The 22,675-nt window shown below is 41.5% G+C and overlaps 1 protein-coding gene across 1 annotated transcript in view; it reads right to left on the bottom strand.

The window, feature by feature from the left end:
- The window catches only part of hspg2 (heparan sulfate proteoglycan 2), a 93,896-nt gene that overhangs the window by 65,245 nt on the left and 5,976 nt on the right, over positions 1 to 22,675 (bottom strand). The window contains exon 2 of the mRNA XM_087176427.1: positions 32 to 161. Within this exon, the coding sequence (XP_087032553.1) occupies positions 32 to 161 (130 nt within the window). The remainder of the gene's footprint in view (positions 1 to 31; positions 162 to 22,675) is intronic.

Here is a 22,675-nt window from a genome sequence, read left to right on the forward strand (position 1 = left end):
GGATGGGGGCGGGGGTGGGGGTGGGTCATACCTCCGGAAGCTTCATCAGCAGCAAAGTCCTCATCGTCGTCAAGCAAGCTCTGAGATGCCTTGACGTCTTTCTCCGCCTCCAGGTCCTCTGGCAGAGGGACCTCTCCCCACACCTTGGAGGCCTGAGTCACCTGCAGCAAACACAAGAGAGATTTATAGGGGTTGAAGTCTCAGTTGAAGGCAGAGAAAGGTTACACCCAGTGCTATACATGGACCCTGGAAGGGTGGAGGGAAAACAAAAGCTGTGACGGGAAACAGGGCATTGTGATATGTTTACTTTTACCATTCATTATCTCTTAGAGGGCTTCTCAAGAGTTCATGCTTAGAGCTCAAAAGGTTCTTAATAGCACTAATGTCCAAAGAAATTATCCCTACTTGCTATGTGGGTATTTCTAATCTAAATCTAAAGTTGGCAACAGATAATCACAGCTGACTGCAATGACACACATGTGAATACACACATGCAAGTACACACTGAACAAATCCTGGGAAAGCAGCTGACATTCAGAATAGAATGACACAAATCTATCTAAGTATGCTTTAAACATGGCCCCCCAGGGAAAAAAAAAAAAATCCAGCATACCACGACCAGTTCTTTTACAACCAGCTCCTCACCCAGGAATCAGGAAGGAATCTATCACGGAAACATTATGTCATCTCCAGCCGCAGTAAAAACACCTCAGATAAATGCAACACCTCGAAGGGCAGGTTGCTTCAAAATCCGTCATTCATTCAGCAGGTTATATGAATGGAACAATAGCAGGGGGTGTAACTGAAGGACGGGAGTGGAAACTGAAAAAGCAGTGCCCAGCCCAAGGCTACAGTGAGGGCACCGAACTGAGGAGAAACACTGTTAAGATACCTCTGATTCTCTTTTGATACCAACCGAAATATGTTTGTACCACCAAGTATTGATTTCACGTTCTGTAAGATGGCACTGGATGCTAGCTCAGATCTGTACTTTTCTTAACTAAATTCTAGACTGTTTTAGTTCAGAAAAGTTCTTGTCTAGCTATAAATGCCAACATTGCCATTCCTAGAGCAAGTGTATGGCTAAAAAAGGGTTTTGGAGTGAGACATTTTTTTACTGTGTTCTTCAGCGCAGAAAGCTAGCCTGAGGCAAAACTACTCAAAGTCACATAAATAAAAAGACAAGAACTCCCTCCTCTTCCAGTCCACCTCATAGACCCATACGTTCTCTCAATGAGGAGACACAAAGCTTAGGCAGCCACTCTCGTATCTGATCATCTTGATAAAGTTCGCTGTGCCTGCCCAAGTGGAGCACAGCGTGGGTTTTATTATCTCTGCTCTCACCTCATCTCAGCATTCAGACTGCCCAGACTTCAGCTATAAGTTTAGTTACGACTCTGGCAGGATGCCACGCCTGGCATTTCCAGTTGGCATGGCCCGCCAGTTCCTATTTCCACCGATCTCTGTCATGGTAGTTTTCCCATTTAAATGGCTCCAGCTAATAAATAACTCGATCTATCCCCCCAAATCCTCTCCTCCCCTGACTGAACACCCTTACAACAACAATCCCGGGCCATTTTCAAAAGGAAACTGCTGACTAACCAGATTCTTTTCAGTTGTGCCGACCAGCCAACCATTGGTGTGATCATCTCCTGCTTCCCACTCCCTTGGGATGAGGTATCATCTGGTCACACTGGATGCCATCTGGGCAAAAACAACCTCCACAAACTTACAGATTAGCCTTTGATGGATGAGTCCATATTTGCATCTGATCTTATAGCTAACATGCTAAGCTACACTTGTTTGAGAATGTCAGCCCGGTCTAATCTTAGGGAAAGTTGGGAACCACATATGAATTTACTTTCTCACTATGCTACTGTGTTCCAGTTTCAAAAAGCTAGCGCAACCTTTACTCTCAGCCTAGGAGTTGAGACACCCGTTGTGTTGAGGTTATCGCTCCCTCAGGAAAAAGGTCTTGACCCGCTCAATTATTTGAACTCCACCCCAACCTAAGAGGACATCGGCCTCAGAAGCTCTCCTTGCTCCGGTAACTTGCCGCAATTTACAATGGGACACATGGCCACCAGCTATACGCTGGAATAAACTTTTTTTTTTTAAAAAGCAGGCACCGCACATACGCACAAGTATCGTGCACACATGCAACACAGACACACACCAGCACACACATTCCAGCCAAAAGGAATTCCACTGTTTACTTATGAATTACTCTGCTCACAATGCACAATGTTTGCCCTGCAAGACGAAGCGATGGCGGCTCTAGAAAAAAAAAAAGGGGGAATAACAGAATCCACAGATAATGAGAGACAGGTGACACTTTACAGAAGAAGCCTTAAGGATGGGACTTAAGTTTGCCCAGCTGTTGTGTGGAAGGACCGAGGGAAGTAACTGCATTTTGGTCCATGAACAATAGATAAGCAACATGACAGGAAGCTGAACATTCTGGAAAAAGATTGACGACCGAGCCAAGATCCTTTCAAGACAGCACTACCGTCAGCTGTCGTTGAGCCTTGCAGCTGGAGACCTGCTGTCAACTCCATTTTCAAACAAAAGGCTGGCTTGTCAGCATGTACATTTTCACTGGCTATTAACAGCTAATCAGATTTTCATGCTTCTTCATTTCCCAAAAATGGATAACAAGCCTCCCAATTCTCCACAGCTTCTATTTGTAATACAACGAGAACAAATGTTTCATCTGAGTTAGAGGGATGAAACTAAGTTCAAAGTTTCATCATGGGGATTTAGTATTTCAACATAGATGCTGAGATAATGCGGTGGTGGCTAATGTGGCATTCATTTTTCCAGATTCACCACTCCTACCGGACTTTAATGCTCCTTAACCTACTTGTTTGGTGCCTACTGTATGCTGACTTCATATAAAATACACAAAATGATAGGGGGCAATTTAAGCACAGGATTCCAGTCCATACACGTTTCACACAACGACACAGATCCAACCTTTTGCACCACTCAGTTTGCCAGAAGAGCAAATCCTCAACCAAGTCACTCGCAGTGAATGCACGGTAAAATGGACTATAGAGTTTAGCCTATTAGTGTTGACTGTTTGAAAAACATACAAGTATTTAGAAAGATGCCCTACCTTTCAGAATACCAATAGTTTGCATTAATTTCTGCAGAGACTTGAAATCTGTTTGAGATTTTCCATCAATCACAGTGAACATGACATGGTTATTAAGTTTGGAGAACTGAACTGAACAAGAACGGCGAAGCAGTTGGTGCTAACAAACAGAGGCAAGGTTACATTACACATTACAAACAGTTCATTTCTGTGGCTTAAATCTCATGTCACTTTGCAGAGGTAAGAATACCGATGGCACTTGAGACTGAAAATTACTTAATACATTTTTAGTTGCCAAAGACACTCTATAGAGCCTTTCACAGCTCAAAGGCTCAAATTTCTGAGGTTTAGCAACTACTCAGATGGCCATGAGGAGAATCCTGGAGAGTTTATTCTTGAGGCTACAATTTGGTGACAATGTCAGGCAGGAAGATGAAAAGCAAAAAACACTCTCAGCAAGAGTTTTGTACACCAGTTCTAAAAATTTGCTGACCAGAGCCTTAGTGTGGTCTATATAAGCAGCCTCACATAATGGATCTGTTTTCTGTACAAGGCCAACTAGGGCAATTTCCTCATTCTGAAGCAAAGTAAAATATTGCTCAATTATCATAAATTCATTTGTAGGGGAGAATAGCACAACAGGGGAAGGAACTCAACCTTGCGCACAGTCAATGCTCACACTGAGCACGTCTGACTTGCTCCCACAGACTCTCTGCGGGCGGTAGGAAAGAAAATCTGTAATCCAGAGAACTAACCCACTGTGCATCTTCACTAGGCTAAAAGCTGGACTAAAATCCAAGAAGCATGAGCTGTTTCGTGGCTGTTAAGCAGAGTCAGCAGAGCGACGTCTGTGCTTATGGGGAAACTGGCGTGGGTCAGTATGAAGGAACATGTATCTCAGTGCAGACTTATGTGTTTTACTGGAAAAGAATAGGGCTCTATGGTACAGAGGGATAAGCTACACCAGGCAAAAGTTCTGACATCATAAATTTTAGATTCAGCTACTGGATAGAATTCGCAAACAACTTTGTGAGGAAATCGAACCCAGAATGCACGAGACTGGGTTTGGTAGTTTCTTGCTTTTCCAGATGTTAGAGAATAGCAAGGTATCGGAATCACAAATGTCAGAGTTTGCTGTAATACACCAACAAAGAAGACTTTCCCAATTGGGCTTTTCCAAATGAATGTTTCTTGCAACTACATTACCATATGATATAGAAGCTAAGGGTGGGCACTTAACTGAAAGAGTACCAAAACCGACATTTAGAACTTCTTACCAACTCAATCTTGCTAATGTCGGTTAGTGCGGTTAATACTTTCCCCAATGTGCGCATTCATGAACCGTGCTCTTTAAATATGTGCCTCAGGCTACGTCCACATTAACACGTTTCAGTTTTTGCAACCCAATACTCTGGTCAGTTTTCAAACTGTAACCTAAAGGTAACGCAATCAATTTTTTTAATCACTGTGCATGGCTCAAAAAAGCACCAAAGTAATCATTTTATTAATTCATTGAAAGTTTGTAATAGTGATATTGATTTTCAGTCATATCACCCGGCTCTACCAAACATTAAAAATGGCAAAAAGTTGAACAAGGCAAGTTACTGGAAGTTGATGAAACAAAGTGAAGCTAAAGTGAAAACTTGTCAGCAGATTTGCAGATGATGTATTAAGACATCCAAAAACCACAAATGGACTGACATGCAGTAGCACCTGCAAACATACGCCCACACTCTGCATGCACACAGACACAAACAGACAGACACTATCATACACCCACACTTGGGCATTCCCATCCCGGTTACATCTCTCTGTGACAGCCAAAGCCTGTCAGAGGCAGCGTGAGAAGAATTCTTCAGGGGGACTCGATTCGCCCACTCTGCTAATAAACCCACTGATGCAGCTGCAGGACAATCTGTGAGAAACATCTTAAAAAAAAGACATGGTCAATGTGTTGCAGAAACTAACGAAACTGGACTGAGCTCGTACTGGACGTGGGGGTGACGCTCTCTCGTGGAAATATGTGACACTATTTCCCGCCAGCAGCAGCGGCCCAGGTATAGCATTTTAAAAAGGTATCTCCTGAGCTCGAACGACCTGTCCGCATTTGTCCCCACCAGAGCGTATGATAGGAAAACATAGAAAGATGAAAGCCGAAAAGGCAGCGCACCATTTTGCTCATACCAATCAATTGATTCAAATGGCGAGCGACCTTTCATGCAAGCGGGGGGCAGGCACTCACAGAAAATCTCCACAAGATGAATTTCCCAATCTCCTTGACCTTCCACCTCTCCCCAACTTCCCTCCCCTCTCCCTCCCTTTTTTCGCTCTCCCTTTTTAAGACCAACAATATCTGCTTAGACTTGAAGTAGCAGCATGTACTAAACAGGAATGGAATGTAAACTGCAGAGGGCATTAAGTGGATGAAAGCTTGACACATACAGTACTCTTCTCTTTAGGTAGAGTAGGCTGAAAAGAAGGAGCCCACCAAGCACCACCAGGCACCAGCAACACTTAGATGAACAACTCCAGCACTCCCTTTACTTGACACGCTGCAATCTGCGGAGTAGGTGTGGGAGTAACAGCAGGGTTTCAATAAATCAGGTCCATTACAGAACCTCGATAATGTAAAAATAAATTATGGCTTCACGTTCACATCCCCAAAGCATCACACGGGGATAAAGGTGCATTAAATTCCTAACTGCACATGCGGAGGGTTTTTTTTTTTTTTCCTTTTTCTTTGCGACATGCTCGGCCTCGTGTTGTGGAAGAACGATGAAAGAGAAGGAGGAAAGAGGATCAGCTGAGGAGAAATTTTCCTTTTTCCGCAGGTGCAAGAGAGACAGACGTCTCGAGACAACAAAATTGTGGCACCAGAGAAGCTCTGAAATTGTTTTGGCTTGTGTGAGAGAGAGACACATATTTTTCCATATGTTTAACCCTTGCTTGGAGTGAGGTGGGTGAACTGACAAACTGCCACTTCTGACACTAAAACCTCCGCTTGGGCCCCTGCTGCATAAAGGGCCTGATGAGTGAAGCCCTCCTGCTCTCTGCAGCTCTTTTGACATTTCCACAGGGTTTAATCCAAAGTGATCGGGCCGGGAGGAAGTGGAAAGGAGGCTCTTCATTCAACAGACAAACACTCTTTGACAACGTGCACGGATTGTCTTCGCAAAAGTGTTCCATGACTAATACTGTGGGTGCAACAAACACACTGGATTTTTCTCAGAAACAGGGACTTGTGGAGAAGAGGGAAGGAGGGGGGACAGCAGGGAGTAAAAAGTGAAGAATAAGTCCGCATTTTTGAACAAATGCTTGGAGTGCCTGCCTGACCATCTTCCCCCAGGTCATTTATTCTCTCTCCCACACAACGGCCATGCCATGCATTTTACAATAAGCTCGGTTCTCCCACTGGAAATAGGCACTGGAGCCCGCGCTCTCTGGACACGCATGATGCCCTTTCAGATATATGTTGGTATTGCAAGGTGATGCAGCAGAGTGCAATGGGCTGAGGAAGAGAGCACTCCACCGGTTTATAGCACTGCAGAACATAACACTGTCAAATTCATGATATAGAGTTTTACACATTCCTCTTTTGCCTACGCTACCCACAATGCCACTTCCCGTCAGAGTTTCGGGTGTGTTATGCTGGTAGCAGCTAATGTTGCCTCAAGGAGGAAACTACAGAAGTCTGGTAAGCTCACTTCTTTCTAACTCTACACTTTTTCTCCGCCCCCATTTTCAAACTTGTAGTGTTCAGCCCCAACCAATGCTACTTCAAATGACATCACTTGAGTGCTTCCTCTGGAGCCACACAAGGCTTTATTCAGTTTTTTTCCCCACACATGCAGCAGGACCCCCCAAGACCAGGAATAAGACTTTGATGTGAAAAGTCGATGGCGTTCCTCTTTACAAGGTAAAAGTTGAAACCATGGAGATGTATCCTGGAAATGCATGGGAAAAAAAAATCATAGCCGCCATGCCTTGATATGATCAAACATATTCAACAAAAAGATATAAGATAGTCTTTGGTTGTTTTCGTATCTGCTCCATGTCTTCATGTGAGGTACAGCCAGATTCAAAAAGTTGTCCATGGCGAGAGAGCACTGCCTTCCAGCTATAATCGGCATCTGACACACCACCTCACACACTGCCTCTCTTTACACGAACATCACAAAATAAGCATCCAGCCTGTTCGGACTTGTGTACGTGGTGCAGCAACACAGAGGGGAAAAAAAGGATTTCTACACAGCTACAATTATAGTTGGAGAAAAAAAAAAAAAAGTAATTGGTTGATGAGTTTTTTTTTTCTTCCTTTCTTGCTTTGCTGAGATCAAAGGAACAGGAGGGTGAACCAGTGCACGTGTACACTTGTACATGCTTGTAAAACCTTAATGCCACGCCTATTTTAAGACAGGCCTTAGGTTTTACTGTAGCCAACCTTACTGTATCAAATGGTGGGTACTTGCTGCACAATTAAATTTGCAGCATGGTGGGGGCCTTTAAGGTTGCACCATTGGACAAACTGTGGTCATGATTCTTGGTGGACTGTTGACGCAGGGTGCACAATTAAATTTGCAGAATTAAATAAATTTTGCACAATTAAATTTGCAGCAAGAAAGAAACTGAAATCCTATGAAGCAGATCAGAGGTTTACTGTATAATGTGGATACTTCTACTGATTGCAGCGAAAATGATAACGGTGAATTGGAAAGATACAAAACCACCGGTCATAACTGAGCGGGTGCAGAGACTGAAGCAGGTCTATATCATGGAAGGAATGACTGCGAGGCTACAACTTTACACAAAGGTGGACTTGTGTTACACAATACCTAGGTGTTTAACTGAGTGAGATGGATTGTTGTAACAAAACTTTGTTGTTATAAAGGACTGTCACTAAAAATATTCCACTATAACGGATGCTGTTATGCTGCAAATGACTCCCTTTAAAGTGTGTCTCTATTTATTTACTGAAATAAATAGATAAATTGAATAAAAGTTCCAAAGAAAAAAGAAATGGAAATCATCAGCACACATTTCTGTGACTGACACTAAATGATTATACTAATAAACCTTTATTCGATACTCCAAATAGATTAAAATGACAAAACGCAAGGACTCATTAATGTATTATTCAGTGCTTTACATGTGTCTGAATCAACTCCAAAACGTCACAATTTGCAAACTGTGGGTGAGTCACCATGATGTATTTTAGGCCAAAGGTCACAGCCTGGCGACACCACGACCAGACAGAGAGCAGAGATCGTAAGCACGGTGTGAAACCAGACACCCCAGCATAACGCTATAACCAAAATACTATCTCTGATGGGCTTTTTTCAGCCTCAGTGATAGCACAATCACAAGACTTGAAATATGTGCAGTGGAGTCAAGCCTAACAAGTCCCTTCATTTATTTTTCTCTTATGATTTTAGAAGTTTAAAAGAAAAAAAGACAGCAGATGAGTTTATATTCAATTGCCAAAAGTATGGGTTTTTTTTCTAGCTACAGTATATGGGTTTTCCCAAACTAAATATTCTTAAAAGCTACTTCACAGGTAGCAGAAAGTGTTTTTTAAAAGCTATACTGTATTGCATTTTCACTGTGGGTGGGATAATAGAGGTTTAACACATTCCACCCAAACGTCCCTAGGCGTGAAGACCCAATTGACACCCTCAGAAAGCCTTGTCCTTTTCAATTACAACCCCAGCAGGGGCCCCAGCAGGACCCTGCGTCAACAGTCCACCAAGAATCATGACCACAGTTTGTCCAATGGTGCAACCTTAAAGGCCCCCACCATCAATGAACAAAAGACCTGAAGCCACACCCTTTATTTACACATGCAGGTATTAAGAAATGCACACATGCGCACATGGATGGATGCACACAAACACTGGGAACACAACTTGTTAACAGGAAAACAATTATCAGTTAGGAGTGAAGCTATTCTGTTTTAATAAGGCTCTGTGGTTTGTGGGAAAGGGAATTTATTGGATTGGAGCTTTAGCTCTTAAAACTACTGGGGCTCTTATTGTGAGAAACATATCCCAATGAATGTTTATGCTCTGAGACTAAGACAAGGCAGAGCTAAAATGTTTAACTTACAGCAAATACAAAAAAAAGAAAAAGATATCAGAGTGTCACTGGAAAAATACAATCATACCCTATCTCACCTGAACTACATGTGACATCAAACATAAACACCGTGAGAATAATTCGTAGCGTTTATAAATAGCGCGTGTTTCCGGTAACATTTCTGAGAGAGTGACCTGCCGGGTAGAGGGGACCGAGGGGCCAGCTCCAGTTCCCCTCCAGACGACAGCTGACAGGACGAGGTGCTGAGGCTGAGGGGAAGAGCAGCTCCGGCTTGGCCCGCCCAGGCCTGTTTATTTATAACAGAAAGAGTCCCTTTGAAAGCGCTGCTGTGTCATTTAAGATGTCTTCTTTCCTTCCCACTGGAGAACTCAAGAGGGATCAAGGATCTGAGGTGTCCTAACATTAAGCTGACGCTGCAGCACAGCAGCACCTCAGGACAAAGACCGACTTGAGCTTCAGCTGCAATAAATTGATGCATAAGAACTGTGGATTTCCGTCTACAAGAAGAGTTATTTACTTTTTGCAGAGGGAGTCACACACACACAGCCGTTTCTGTACAGAGCTCCCAGCACTGAAGCTAAACCCTCATGATACTTCATAACTTCACACTCAGTTGTACATATTCAAATTATATTAATAAAAACATCTAATAAAAGCATATAACACAAGTATAATCCACAATGCAGAGCAGAAACTGAAGTATTTTTGATTCTTAACCAAAACTTTTATTTGCATTTTAGCCATACTATATCAACACTGAGCATCTACAGCCAGGCCAGCAGCTCTGTGAGGCTGTACATTGATACAGCGGCGCTTTGAGCTAAATGCTAAGTAAGCACGCTAACCTGCTCATGCTAACAATGCTGATGATTGGCAGGTATAATGTTTACCATGTTCACAGTCCGAGTTTAGCATGTCAGCATGCTAACTTTTGCTAATTAGCAGTAGAGCTGAGGCTGGAATTTCATTAGTTTTGTAGCTACTTGGTAATAAACCAAAATATTGTATGGTGGTAGTGCCTGATGATGGCTATGAAGGCATTGCAGTTCATCCTGATGGGGATATGAAAGTCTATCTTACAGTTGTTGAGATATTTCACTTAAAACCATTTCACGAGATCAGGAGATCCCCGAAGACATTAGGATTCATCATCTGGGGATCAGGAAATTGTAAGGTTATCCATGCAACAGCTTGTAATAACTTTCACAAAAAAAACAAAAATGTCAACGTGGAGTCATTAGAAACAAAGTCAGGGGATCACAGAGATCAGTAGGGTTCATCCTCTGGGGACCAGGAATGTTTGTTCAGAATTTCATGCCAATCAATCTGCCAGTTATTGAGATATTTAAGTCTGGACCAAAGTATCAACAGACCAATATAACCATTCTTACAGCCATGTTGTGAGTTTGGTTAAAAATGGTGTGCGTGTGAAAAGTTTTTATTTTTATTTTAATATAACAGATTCCTCTGAGATGATTTAAAGGTTTGTGGGCCAGCTCAGCTTTACAGAGGAAGTAGCAGCAGCTGTTTGATGGCTCTGTGATAATGCTCTGGTTCTTCTACTCTCATGGTGGTGGCAGTGTTAGATTTACCCCCCCCCCCCCCCCCCCCCCTCTTTTTCTCTCTTGCTCATTCTCGCCTCAAGACCAACTAATCTGACACCACCTGTTGACTTGGCCACACTCGTATTGTCCCACATAATCACAGGCCAGAACTAGCTCAGTCTGTCAACTCACTTCCCCCCCTGTGTATCATACTCGATTAGTTCATCATTACACTGTGTGGGAAAAGTAGGCTAAGTCGACAAAATCTTTTCAAGTATGCAGCTTATGCAACAATTTATGGTACAAATTGGGCCTTCAGAGCAGCAACGGACAGTATGTAAAGCTTTCCATTGAGGTGCAGAAAAATGAAACATTTGCATCTTTGCAATAATACATCGCTCATGAAGGCCTGACTTTGTGAGAAAAGAATAGCCTCCAGGCTCTTTGGCCAGGAAGAGAATACCCTCCAGGCGTCCTGGCTGGATGGAATAATTTCATGTTGGTAAAGCCACTTTCCACCAGTTCCCAAAGTCATGCTATTTGGGATGGCGATCTCACAATTAACTGGGGTTTTGGCAGGGAACCATGGTGAAGCTTTTGGAACGCAAAGCACTTCCAACATGTTGAGCGTCTCAAACCATGAGTTTTGAACTTACTGTTTGTTTGGTAACCCGAGATGCACTTTGAGCTTATAACATCACAACAAAACCTGCAGTGAGCTGAACTGAACTCTTCTTTGGGCGCCATCTGCACATCAAAGTATCTTTCCTTTTTTTTTCAACTTTTTCAATAATACTCCCTGTTAGCTCTGCCAAGACTTAAAAAAGTCCACAGAAGTGACGGAGAGTGAAAATATTCTTTCTCAGCTGCTTATGCCATTAATATAAACATAATAGGGCTGTAGCACAAAAGATGGCTTTGCTCCTCTCCAGATGGTCTGCGCTCAAGAGCAAACAGGACAGTCAGATGGCAGGCAGTCTGATGTTGACGAAAATCAAAGGGAGGAAGGAGAGAAGGTATTCAGTGGTTATCCTTGTCTTTCAAGAATCCCCTCCGTCCTCCCCATTGGAAATTACAGGACAGCTGTTTCTGCTAACGTGTGCACCATGAGAAAGCCGAAGGTGGGAATTAGACAAGAAAAAATGGTAGGAGGAGAAATCAGACCTGGCCTCGGAACAGCACATAATTTCCATGGGCAAATAGAAGAGGTCAACTTTCATCACAGCCCACACAGACAAGCATGAAAACGCTTCTCTAATCTTTAACAATCTCAAACATCCAGATAAAAAAAAAAAAACGTATCCATGTGAGTATCACGGGCTAGGTGCCCTTAGTCAACGATTAAGAGGAAATCTGAAACATATTTACACGGTACGCAAAGACAGTGACAATGGGTACTTTGCTCTGGAGGATCATCTGATACTACAGTATGAAAAACATGATGGATTCCTTTTTTGTCTCCAGGCATAAACAACACCATTCACTGTTGCTGTCGTTTTTTTTTTTTTTATCCTAATAATGCTTGGAAGGTTGCTTCTGCTCTGATTATGCATTAAATCAGGGAACGCAACTTGAATAAAAATAAATGAGTCTTCCTGTTTAACGTCCACATCTACAGGCCCCTAAAATAGACAATTTACAGCCAAAAACAATCTCACATCCTTCAAAATGGGATGACAGAGAAAGCATGAAAGCGCTATTAACCGCAAAGACCTAGAGTAAGATAGGAAGGACAGAAAGTTATGTGTTGATGGCTTGTTTTAAACTCAAAAATCACTGAGGGCAAAGCTAATTTACAATGATGTCAATTCATAAATAATGTAATGACAAGAATCAATTAAAACAGGTGCAAACAGAAATTAAAAGGTTAGAGATTAAGAATCTAAAATGAACAAGAGTATAAACGAGTTCTTCCAAGCTCAGTCTTAACTTGGCTTGCCATCAGTCCTGGTGTAACATGGTCCAGTGGACCAAACTAACATGGAAGTAACATATGAAGGATATGAACCATCTGTGCCTCAGCTAAGTTACCTATCCCCCAGTACACTGGCTCCTCTTTCACTTGCAGATAAAAATAATTTATTTGCAAAAGAAAAAAAAAAAAAACACCAAATGGGAAAGAACTATGGCTGAGCCCTCATTTGAAGAATGGTCACAGTTATGGATCATTATAAATAACACTATTATGAATGCCTTCAGCTGTTGTCACATTAGATAGAGTATGTTCTGGCAGAATGTACCTATAAACCAATTCCACAGCAACAAATGCAAAGCCATTTTTGATTTGACATTGCATTTCTGTTCCAAATGCCGGCATATTTTCCAAGTCATCTGCGCTTGTTTTGTTGGATTTCATTCTGAACGATGATGGGAAGAGCACACTGCCCGTGCTGTCAGGAGGACTACAGTGAAGGGCTGAAAATTCAGTTCAAGAGGCGGGTTTTGCCGCAGCTGCTGGTGGCTTACGTCATCCCTGATACAAAAACTCTGCTCTCATTTCTATAATGGAAAGTTGTGGGTATGCTTGTTAACACAACTAACAGTTCTTAAAAGGTTCCACGGCACACCAGCGAGAGTGAAGGAAATGCAGCGAGGCAGGTGACATCTATGTCGAGTTCCCATGCATTGAGACAGGAGACCTATGAGGAGAACAGAAGAGAGGTGGAATTCCCTGGAGGGATAAAAATATCTCAGGAGCTGAGTAGCTGCAGGTGTTATTACACTCTCCTCCAGAGGCCCTGCAGCCAGAGAGGGTGCTGAACAGAACAGGGTGTATAAGGTCTAGTAAGGGGACATCACCTGCCAAGATACTCGTTAAATCACTGCACATTCCCCACAGCTTCTAAATATTACAGTCATTTTCAAAACTGTCACGAGTTTAATGTAACCTGAATTATATTTGGCCAGCATTTTCAAAGATGCTTTGTATTCAAGTCTCTCCCCTAATGTAAAACTCTATACATGCATTTTCCAGAGCTATCGTCACAGAGGTTCAGCACAGTAGGCAGTCTGCTGCTGCGGTTGGCCTCACCTCCCCATTTGAGGTTAGGCCTGGACAAGAACCAATAAACACTGAAGAAAGCCATGTTTTCAGAGAACGCTCTGAGTGGTAGCAGGCACAGCCAACTGTTGCTCAGCACACTGGCACACCCACATCTGTGCAGCACAAGAAGATCAAATCGGTCAGCTCCAGACAGCAAGAATGCATGTGCACCTCGCAGCCTATGGGAATGAGACACACAGAACACAGTTTTCTGTTTATTCTTCATTGCTTGTTGCTGTTTTTCTTTTTCTTTGTTCTTGCCTTCTAGAATGGAGTGATTTAGCAATTTTGTTTTGACAGGGTGCAATTTTTAATGACCAAAAATAGACAAGAATGTTCTGAAGCAAATCCGCCCACACTCTGGTTAGCAGAGATGTGACCTTAAGCTTCAGCCTAACAAGGGACTTTCCTGCAGGTTGTCCTCTGTGTTCAGTGAAGGAAGCCATTTATTTCCCCCCCCAATCCAAGGATCAAAGCGAATCTTAGCCACCTTCCAAAAAAAAAAACAAAAAAAAAAAAAAAAACCCAGTGTGCGTTACTTCTTTTAACGAAACCCTAAAGCACAGAAATGCGAACATTCCTGAGGCCAATTATTGGGTTCAGCATGTGAGAGGGGATCAGGTACCCACTTTGTCGAGCCATTCTGATTGGTTCTCGTCTTCTCCCGTCACAGTTTTAAACCCTTGCTTCAGACTCCCTCCGTCACCCCTCAACAAAGGATCAAGGGGCAGGGACACTTGCAAAGAAGCGGATTATCTTCTGGAGGCTGGTTCAAGGAGAGGGATCTTGGGAAACTGAGTGATGTGAAGGTTGGATTTCTCCGGGTGTGAAGCCCTTTTGTTTTGGCTGGTCAGACAAGCCAAACCCTATAGATAGGATTACTTTACCTGTATTACTCAGGGCCGTTTCATTAGGCTCATGTTTCATTTTCATTTTCTGTATTATACAATTTCAATTTCTCTTTATAAGCCCATGTGCCTATGTGCCTTCTGAATTTCATCCTAATATGGTAGGACTGAAGAAGTTGTTAATGGGAAGAATTTGTGAGGAAAAATACTTGCCTTTAAACTCTTAACAGGTTTTGGCAGTTGTTGTTTTAACGGTTAAACACTTGCACAAGAAGTTTTTGTCTTATACTGTTGCAAAGTATCCAACTTTAGAAACAAGTATGGAAATCAAAGCCAGCCAAAACCTAAGTCAGTCTCTGAGCAGACTTTGGATAAGCAAACAGAGAGTGCAGGATGAAGATATGGTTATGAATGAGGGTCGGGGGAAAAGCTGTTGGATGGGAGATAAACAGTAGTCCCCTCATTACTTTTGTCCAAGGTCAACAAGGAGCTTTGAAAGAGCCTCTTGAGACGTCTCTGACTTTTCCTGCATCATTTACACTTTTAAAGGTCTGATGTCTCGCACAGTTTCGAGTTAAACCTGTTAAAATATTCAAATATATCAACAAAGTCACAGGTATTTTTTAATTTTATGCAGTATATCCCCTATAGTCCCATTAAATACAATGGCCGATGGAATGGATAATAACCCTGTTATTGCTTTTTAACAGCAGTAACATCCTGTTTAACTTTAGATAAAACATTTCAGTATGATTCATGCTTAAAAGCTGTGACTTTCTCTATTTAGTAACTGACTGCATCAGCAGAATAACTTGCAGTTTATTAACTCACCTAGACTTGGGAATCTTCCTGTCTAGACAGTTTCCCTGCAGGGATCATTCACCAGCATATCACACAGATTTAGCAGGTTGTGATGTGGTTTCAATATAAATTGCAATGATTCATATATTGATTGAAGGCAGCAAAATGATCCCCTCTGAAGTAACAGACTCAGTCAATAAATATTAAAAATTTAAAGCACATCTGGTTTACAATGAATGTGCCTCGGATAGCACACAGCTGACAACTGGAAACAGGTATAAAATAAATAAAGTAAATCTGGACAGTAAATTTGACAACAGAGCATTTCAGTAAGCCTGACATCTATCCCCTTTTCACTGATGAACTTAGAAGGAGGAATTCCCCCAGACAGGACCACGCCTGCTGGATCTTACGCTTTGAGAACGAGATAAAATCCCTAAGCCAAATTAAACACTTCCTTTACTTCTCTTACCCTTCCCCCACAAGATAGTCCCAAAAATAAACTGCCTGCATGTTCAGAGTAGAACAATACCTAAATGCAGCCATAACATTCACTAGTGTAAAACAGACAAAAACAGTCTGGGCCACCCTGAATAATTGTGAGTTCACTGTACGTCAGCAAATATGGCATATCTCTACTACTGCACTCGTTCTATCATAGATTTCTATCATAAAACAATAAAACAGAGGCATGTAACTATGTACAAACCTATACTATACAGACAGATCCATATTCCTACGAAAAAATGAAAATATTGAAAATGAAGCATACACTTAAACTGATTTTTTTGTTTTGTTTTTTAGGATGGCATTTTTTACATGGCTAAAATACCTTTTTCCTGAATGGCTCAGCTTCTGTGCCGATACTCCTGCCTGTTTCTCCAAACTGGGAGTGCACTGAGCCAGACCTACTGCAGGTAATACACTGACTATCAATAAGTACCTCGTACAACCCAACTTCAAATAACCCAAAGTATTACTTTAAGTTTGTATTTGTAGCAGAAACACTGTGTCCACATATTCTGCAATTAGGTTGCTGAGTAAACTGTTACCTTAATCAAGAAAAAAACAGTTTGCAATTAAATTTAATTTTCTCAAAGTGGCTGAAATGGAAATACCCCATAATATTCTTTTGTCTGAACTAATGAGTAATAATCCCACCATTGGGTAGCTAATTGGAACCACAAACCATTACTGAGGCCATTCACTGCAGACATTTACCTTATAAGCAGAGGCTTTTTAACGATCCTGATCCTGTGCTTTGTAAAAAGCTCCCATTACAATTAGCCAGGAGCAGGATATAAAAGTCAGCAGTTAACCTAAAAAAATAAAAAAATAAAGGTGGGCCAGCTGAACAGGAGCTCTTATTCCATCAATTTTACTGTTAACACATTTGGTATGTTTCAGCACTTCTCGGCCACTGCGTTTCTCCAAGGAATGTCTTCTGGCGTTGCCATCAGTGCACACAAGTCCAGACTGTTCTCATCTGTGGTTCCCTGATGGTGGAACAAGCTACCAAATGCTATTAGAGCAGGGGCGTCCCTCTCTATCTTCAAGAATCTCTTGGACACTCGACTCTTCCGAGAGCACCTCCTCCCCTAACACCTATAATACCCTAACATGCCTAACTAGCACTTTCCGCGCAATTCTTTACCTGATCTCCTTGCACTTAATAAATAGATGTAGTATTTAGTACTTACAAAGTCTCCTTATGTACTGAAGCTTTAGTGTTGTCCCTCACTTGCAAGTGGCTTTGGATAAAGTGTCTGCTAAATCAGAAAATGTAATGTAATATTCTGCTCTTGAATGGTTTATTATACATGAGAGAAACATTCCTGACTCGTTATATTGCAAAGCATTATCATGGAGCATAGCAAAGTATAAAAATGGTCATTATTTAAGGCCCCAAACACCACCTTCTGCATGGTCTGCATCCCTATTGCAACCCAATGTTTCTGACTATACATGGGGGGTCTACAATTGTAATGAGGACCACATGGACGCTGCACTAATTTACCTCGTACCTAAAGGATTTATTTGTGATTTCGTCCTTTCTGGAGAGAGCGGTTTTAAACACGTGCTGCAGAGGTTACCAAATTATTCACTTTTTTAACACTCTACTTTTAAGTCCTGCAGAAACTTTGAAGGATGCCTTTGGCTTTGTATCAACTACACAACAAACCCAAGGGCAGACATCTGACAACCATAAACAAAGTCTGGGAGTATCTTCCTCTCAACAGTTGACAGACGAATTTCACCTGTCCTCATAATTCAACAACAGGCCTTAATTTGAAGGTGTGCTCACACCTACAAAGACATCTGTTTGCCAGGAGTTTATGCAATAATTTAAGAAAGCAGGAGGGCTAACCTGCCCATTCATTGGAAGCAGATGTGAGGGATCCATTTCCTACTATAATAAGAGGTAATTATAGGCAAGGGGCCCTGTGTGTCCGTGTGAAAATACACCGAGCTCCGGTGGTTAATCAGCGAAGTGAACCCGTTAGGTATACGAGAGGAGGCAGTGAAACTAACTGCAGTCTGCTCTGTGTGTGATTTATCACGGTGCTAATGGACAAGCCAGCACAAGCCAGTTCATGACCTTCACGGAAAAAAAGAGCAGAATTAGGATAATTTAAGACTCAGCTTTCACCTGTGAGGTTACATCACTCACCGTGCCAACTGTTCTTTACAGTAAAAGTTTGCTGTCTCGGATAATGAGCAATAAAATAACAGCATTTTTACATGAATAAAAAAAACCTTCAAAATTAAATAATGAATAATCTTTTTCTTGCATTTTTTCCAGGTGATCCTTAAAGTATTCTCATCAGCAAACACACATTCCTCAGCTCAAATCCAAATATTTCTGCCTAAGGGGCTGAATGAGGACAGGACAAGCCATGACTGACAATGTGTGCTATCCCTTATGATATAATAAATGTTTATGTTTGAAATATCATTTATACTGGTCTTTTGATTAAATGGTATGAACAGCTATTTGTTTATTTTTCAATGCTAAGGGTGTGCAACGGCTCGTATTTCAAACACACTTTGAAAGTGCCAATCAGATTTTAAGTGCCAACCTCCCTAAAAATATTTTACAATGAAGATTCTGTGGATGTCTGTGCAAAGGAAAGTGTAAAATAAAGTTTTTCTCTTTTGAAATGTATTTACAGGGGGCATTTAACAGCTACCAGAAACAGGAGGAGGGACAGAACAGGTCTGCAGCAGGACAGTGAACTTTACAGTGGTTTGGGCGGGTATATGACATCAGGAGGACTAACTCCACCTCTGGGCTGCAGCAATAGTGCTGACTAGCCCTCAAGAGATGCAGCACCCAGGGCTGATCAGACCCTAATCTCTGCCCGTCTGGCCGGCCTGTTCTACAAAACAAATGGGCACAAAAAACAACTCTGTTCTTGTTCTTCTATTATCTCCCTCAAATCTTGTTTTCCATTACTCCTGCATGGGGAAAGCCCTGATGAAACAACAGACGAGAGAGAAGTTAACTATGTGCCCACAGGCAAGGCTGATGTCTGTGCCAGGGAATCTGACTGCACCCTGCAGTCTGGTGTTTGTGCCAAATTTTAGCCCCCATGTGCCCCCATCTCCACCCCTTGTACCCATGACAGGGTCATAATAGAGCCTCAGCAGGTGGAGCCTGGTGGGGAAGACAGGGCCTCTTCATCCTGGCACAGCTGAAAGAGTCTTCTCTATGTGCTCGCAGTCCACATAAATCACACAGTTCAGTGGAAGAACCATTTAATTACCCCTTTTAAAGCAATAATTGCCTGACTTGGCTGGAGGTTCTGCTTGCGTGAAGACGAACAGAAAAGTGAGGCCTTCACTGTCTCTGATGACTACGGAAAGAACATCAAGGGCGACCAGGATCTGTAATTTAGATTAGCACATCCAATACATGTATCTCACATGGTTGTAAAAAAAAAAAAAAAAAAAAAAAAGGAGATGAAGAAAAGAAATCTGAAATTGACTTCTTGTTGTCACATTTAATCACATATCACACCAGCTGTGCACTGATGTAAGAAGAAATAATCTGCAACCCTTAACATCTGCTGTTCCCATAATTCAGTTGAGTGATGTGGTGTTGTAAAGACACTGTTGGTGGTAGGCTGACTCATGCCTCCGCAGAAATAATACATTTCTATAGAAGAAATGTGACAGATACAGAGTGATGAACTAGGTTGGTTTTAAAACAGTATCTTATCCAATAGATTTCCTCCTCTGTAGGTGTCTCTATGCTATCTCTGATCAAGCAGTACACTGAAACATTCAAAAGTGCATAAACAAGCCTTTAAACTAAGTATGTAAATGACTCCTCATCCCATGGAATCAACAGATGGTCTGGGTGGAGAGAAAATTATACACAGCCACTTTAGTCTACAACCACAGAAATTCCCTTTGCCTTACCAACTGTGCTACAAGGCCAGCCATCAGTTTCAACAGGCCTGCCAGGTACTGGGTAGTCTCACATACTGTCAAGCTTCTGGGCACATGATGGATGCTAAGCTACTTTAGTCAGCATGGTGATTAAGGGGTCTTTGTGTTTCTTTGTATTTAGTTAGCAGTACTCTACCTGAATAATGTTTTTTTTTTATCATTATATAAATAAAATGATAAGCGTATTTGAAAAATGATCAGAAGGCTCAATGGTGATGCAAGAAGCTGTGATTTCAATCTAGGGAAACACTCCTAAACAAACAGGGTCCACATTCCACTCTTATCAATACCTTGACTTCCATTTCTCACAAAGAAGTGACTGTCTAGTGGGAAGCTCTTACACCTCCAATCCTGGTTAACTAAAAACATGCATATCTTTGTAGCAAAACTGTCATGGAGACCATATCAGGTGAAAGCCACATCCAGTGTTTTGAAAAAAGATAAAATAATAATTATATATATATATATATATATATATATATATATACACTGTATGCAAAGGTTGTGTGGTGGTATAGGAAATAGCTTCCCCATGTAGCCACAGGCCACTCATAGCTTAACAATTGTAGCAGGCCTGTCAAGCTTAAGATTAGTCCACATACCAAGGGAGTGCACATGGGGCTGTAGTAAAAGTGATACTTTGTATATAGAGTTTGGGAGGTGGTGTCTTTTTTAAGCCTTTCTAAAACAAAAGACACAAGAGCAAAACTGTAAGGAAGAGATTAAATAACATCTGTCAACTCTAACATGTGTTGCGATTATTAGCATGTGTGGCTAACTAGCTTAATTTTAACGCAGCCTTACTTTCATGGCCAAGGAGTACATAATTAACAAACTACAGTAGTTTATGGGGTTTAAAGGTTATGTTTTTTTTAAACTAGCCCATTCACTGTGTAGTATTGTGTGGAATTCAGTCCTAGATGCTATTATGGTTTAAGCTAACATTAGCGGCTCTATCCTCATTTTTCTCGGGATTGGAGAGGTTTACACTCCAGCAACCACCAGCTAACTTTACATTACCATTACCCCAGCAAGCATTTGAAAAAAAACACAGGTTAGTCCTCATACTAAAAGCCTTTTTTCTTTTAATGTTGAAGTAAAAATAGTAATAGGAACGAGTATATAGGATAGCAACCAAACAGGGGTAGCCGATAGAAAAAAAATAATAGTTTGGACATTTTTCAGTATCGTACTTTCATTTCAAATGGCAAAATCGCTAGCTAGAAATGAGAAGCCTGCCTTTGACTGACATTACAGACCCACTGTTTGACAAACTGCTAAGAATTTCAAGTATTAAATCTTTCACCATTGTCATAGTAAACTCTGTGCTGTCTACGGGAGGCAAGGTTTAGCAAGTTGCAATAGTAGCAACAGGTCATCTTTATGCTATGTCTTAATATACAAATAAGGTATTATATCATTTGATTTATTATAACAAGCAGACTGGATTGAGTACTGTTTACTTTTCATTAAAAATACAGTATGTGAATTAGCATGTGTGTTTTTCAATCAAATACTTTTTCCATTACAACACAGTTTGGCTCATGGCATGGAACACGCATCTTCAAAGGAAAAATATTTCCAACCAAGCACCTCTACTCGGTTGAAACACACTGTGATGGAAATTCAAGTATCACATTCAAGCTGAGAGAGAAAAATACAAACATCAAGGGCTTATACTTTTGCATAATTAGATCCAGGGGAATTCATCAATCTTTAGTTCTAGTGTGTTACTTGCCAAGTTATGAAAAACTTGTGAAAACTTCTGTGCAGCTTTGCAGTTACACTCTGCGACCAGTTGAAAGACACTAAAAATGAAGTCGATCTCACTGAGAAAGAAATAAAAACCGGGGGAGATGTTTAAATAAGACTTGCTTGTTGCGATATGAGTAAAGATTATGGGGATTTTCAAATATAAACACACTTCAGAGAGAAAATAGATTTAAGTTGAAAAAAAAATGGGTATGTGGTTTGGAAAAACAACAAATACACTGGGTTGTGTCTTTCAGCATTTATAGAGCAGGGCATCTGAACTGTGCACAGGAAAGCCTGAATAAACTTTGCTTCAGGGCAAGTGGGGTCCTCTTGTCCTGTAGATAATTCCAGGTTTCATTTCCCCAACAGGATGGCGACTCAGCAAGGGACAAAAAGTATCAGACCATTGCAAACCACTGTGCCAAAACAATGGGCTGCTGGCAAACCTCTCAACCACAAACCAATACGCTTTAAGAAGGCTCTAAAGATATCTCATCATGGAGCAAATGTATTCACTAGTGAAGCAATAGGTGGTCAGGCGTGTAGAAATGAGTTCTCTTCGACAGCTATGATATAAATACTGGTTTACCACTTGTTTACAATGTGCAAGGATTCAGAGACATCAACAGTAAAAGCTACAAGCAAGGGTGAGAAGAAAGTGGAGAGGATGGAGGGTAAAAACGGCACCAAAAATTCCTCTGAGAAGCAAACGCGCGTACATGTGCGTATGTGTGTGTGCAGATGTGTGTATAACAAGAGAAGGAGTTGTTATGTCTCGTGGGACGACAGCTGACATGATAACACAGACCAGACTGGTGAAGTTCTCCTCCTGTCTCTCCTGAGGCCCTCTGCAGCCTCAGCGAGGGGCACAGCAAAGGCCCAAAAACATGAAAACTGAGCTTTTCCATAAACCTGACACAGTGGCTGACAATTTGAGGTTTACCTGTTGCTATACCATGTGTTAAGTCAGTACCAGTACTTGGTCAAAAGTTATCTTATACCTGAATTGACTCTTAGCTAAGTCCTGTTTATCCCATTC

The sequence above is a fragment of the Seriola lalandi genome, unplaced genomic scaffold (genome assembly GCF_002814215.2).
Source record: "Seriola lalandi dorsalis isolate HSWRI2012SDOR001 ecotype SW California unplaced genomic scaffold, Sedor1 jcf7180002054554, whole genome shotgun sequence".
Classification (NCBI taxonomy): Eukaryota; Metazoa; Chordata; class Actinopteri; order Carangiformes; family Carangidae; genus Seriola; species Seriola lalandi.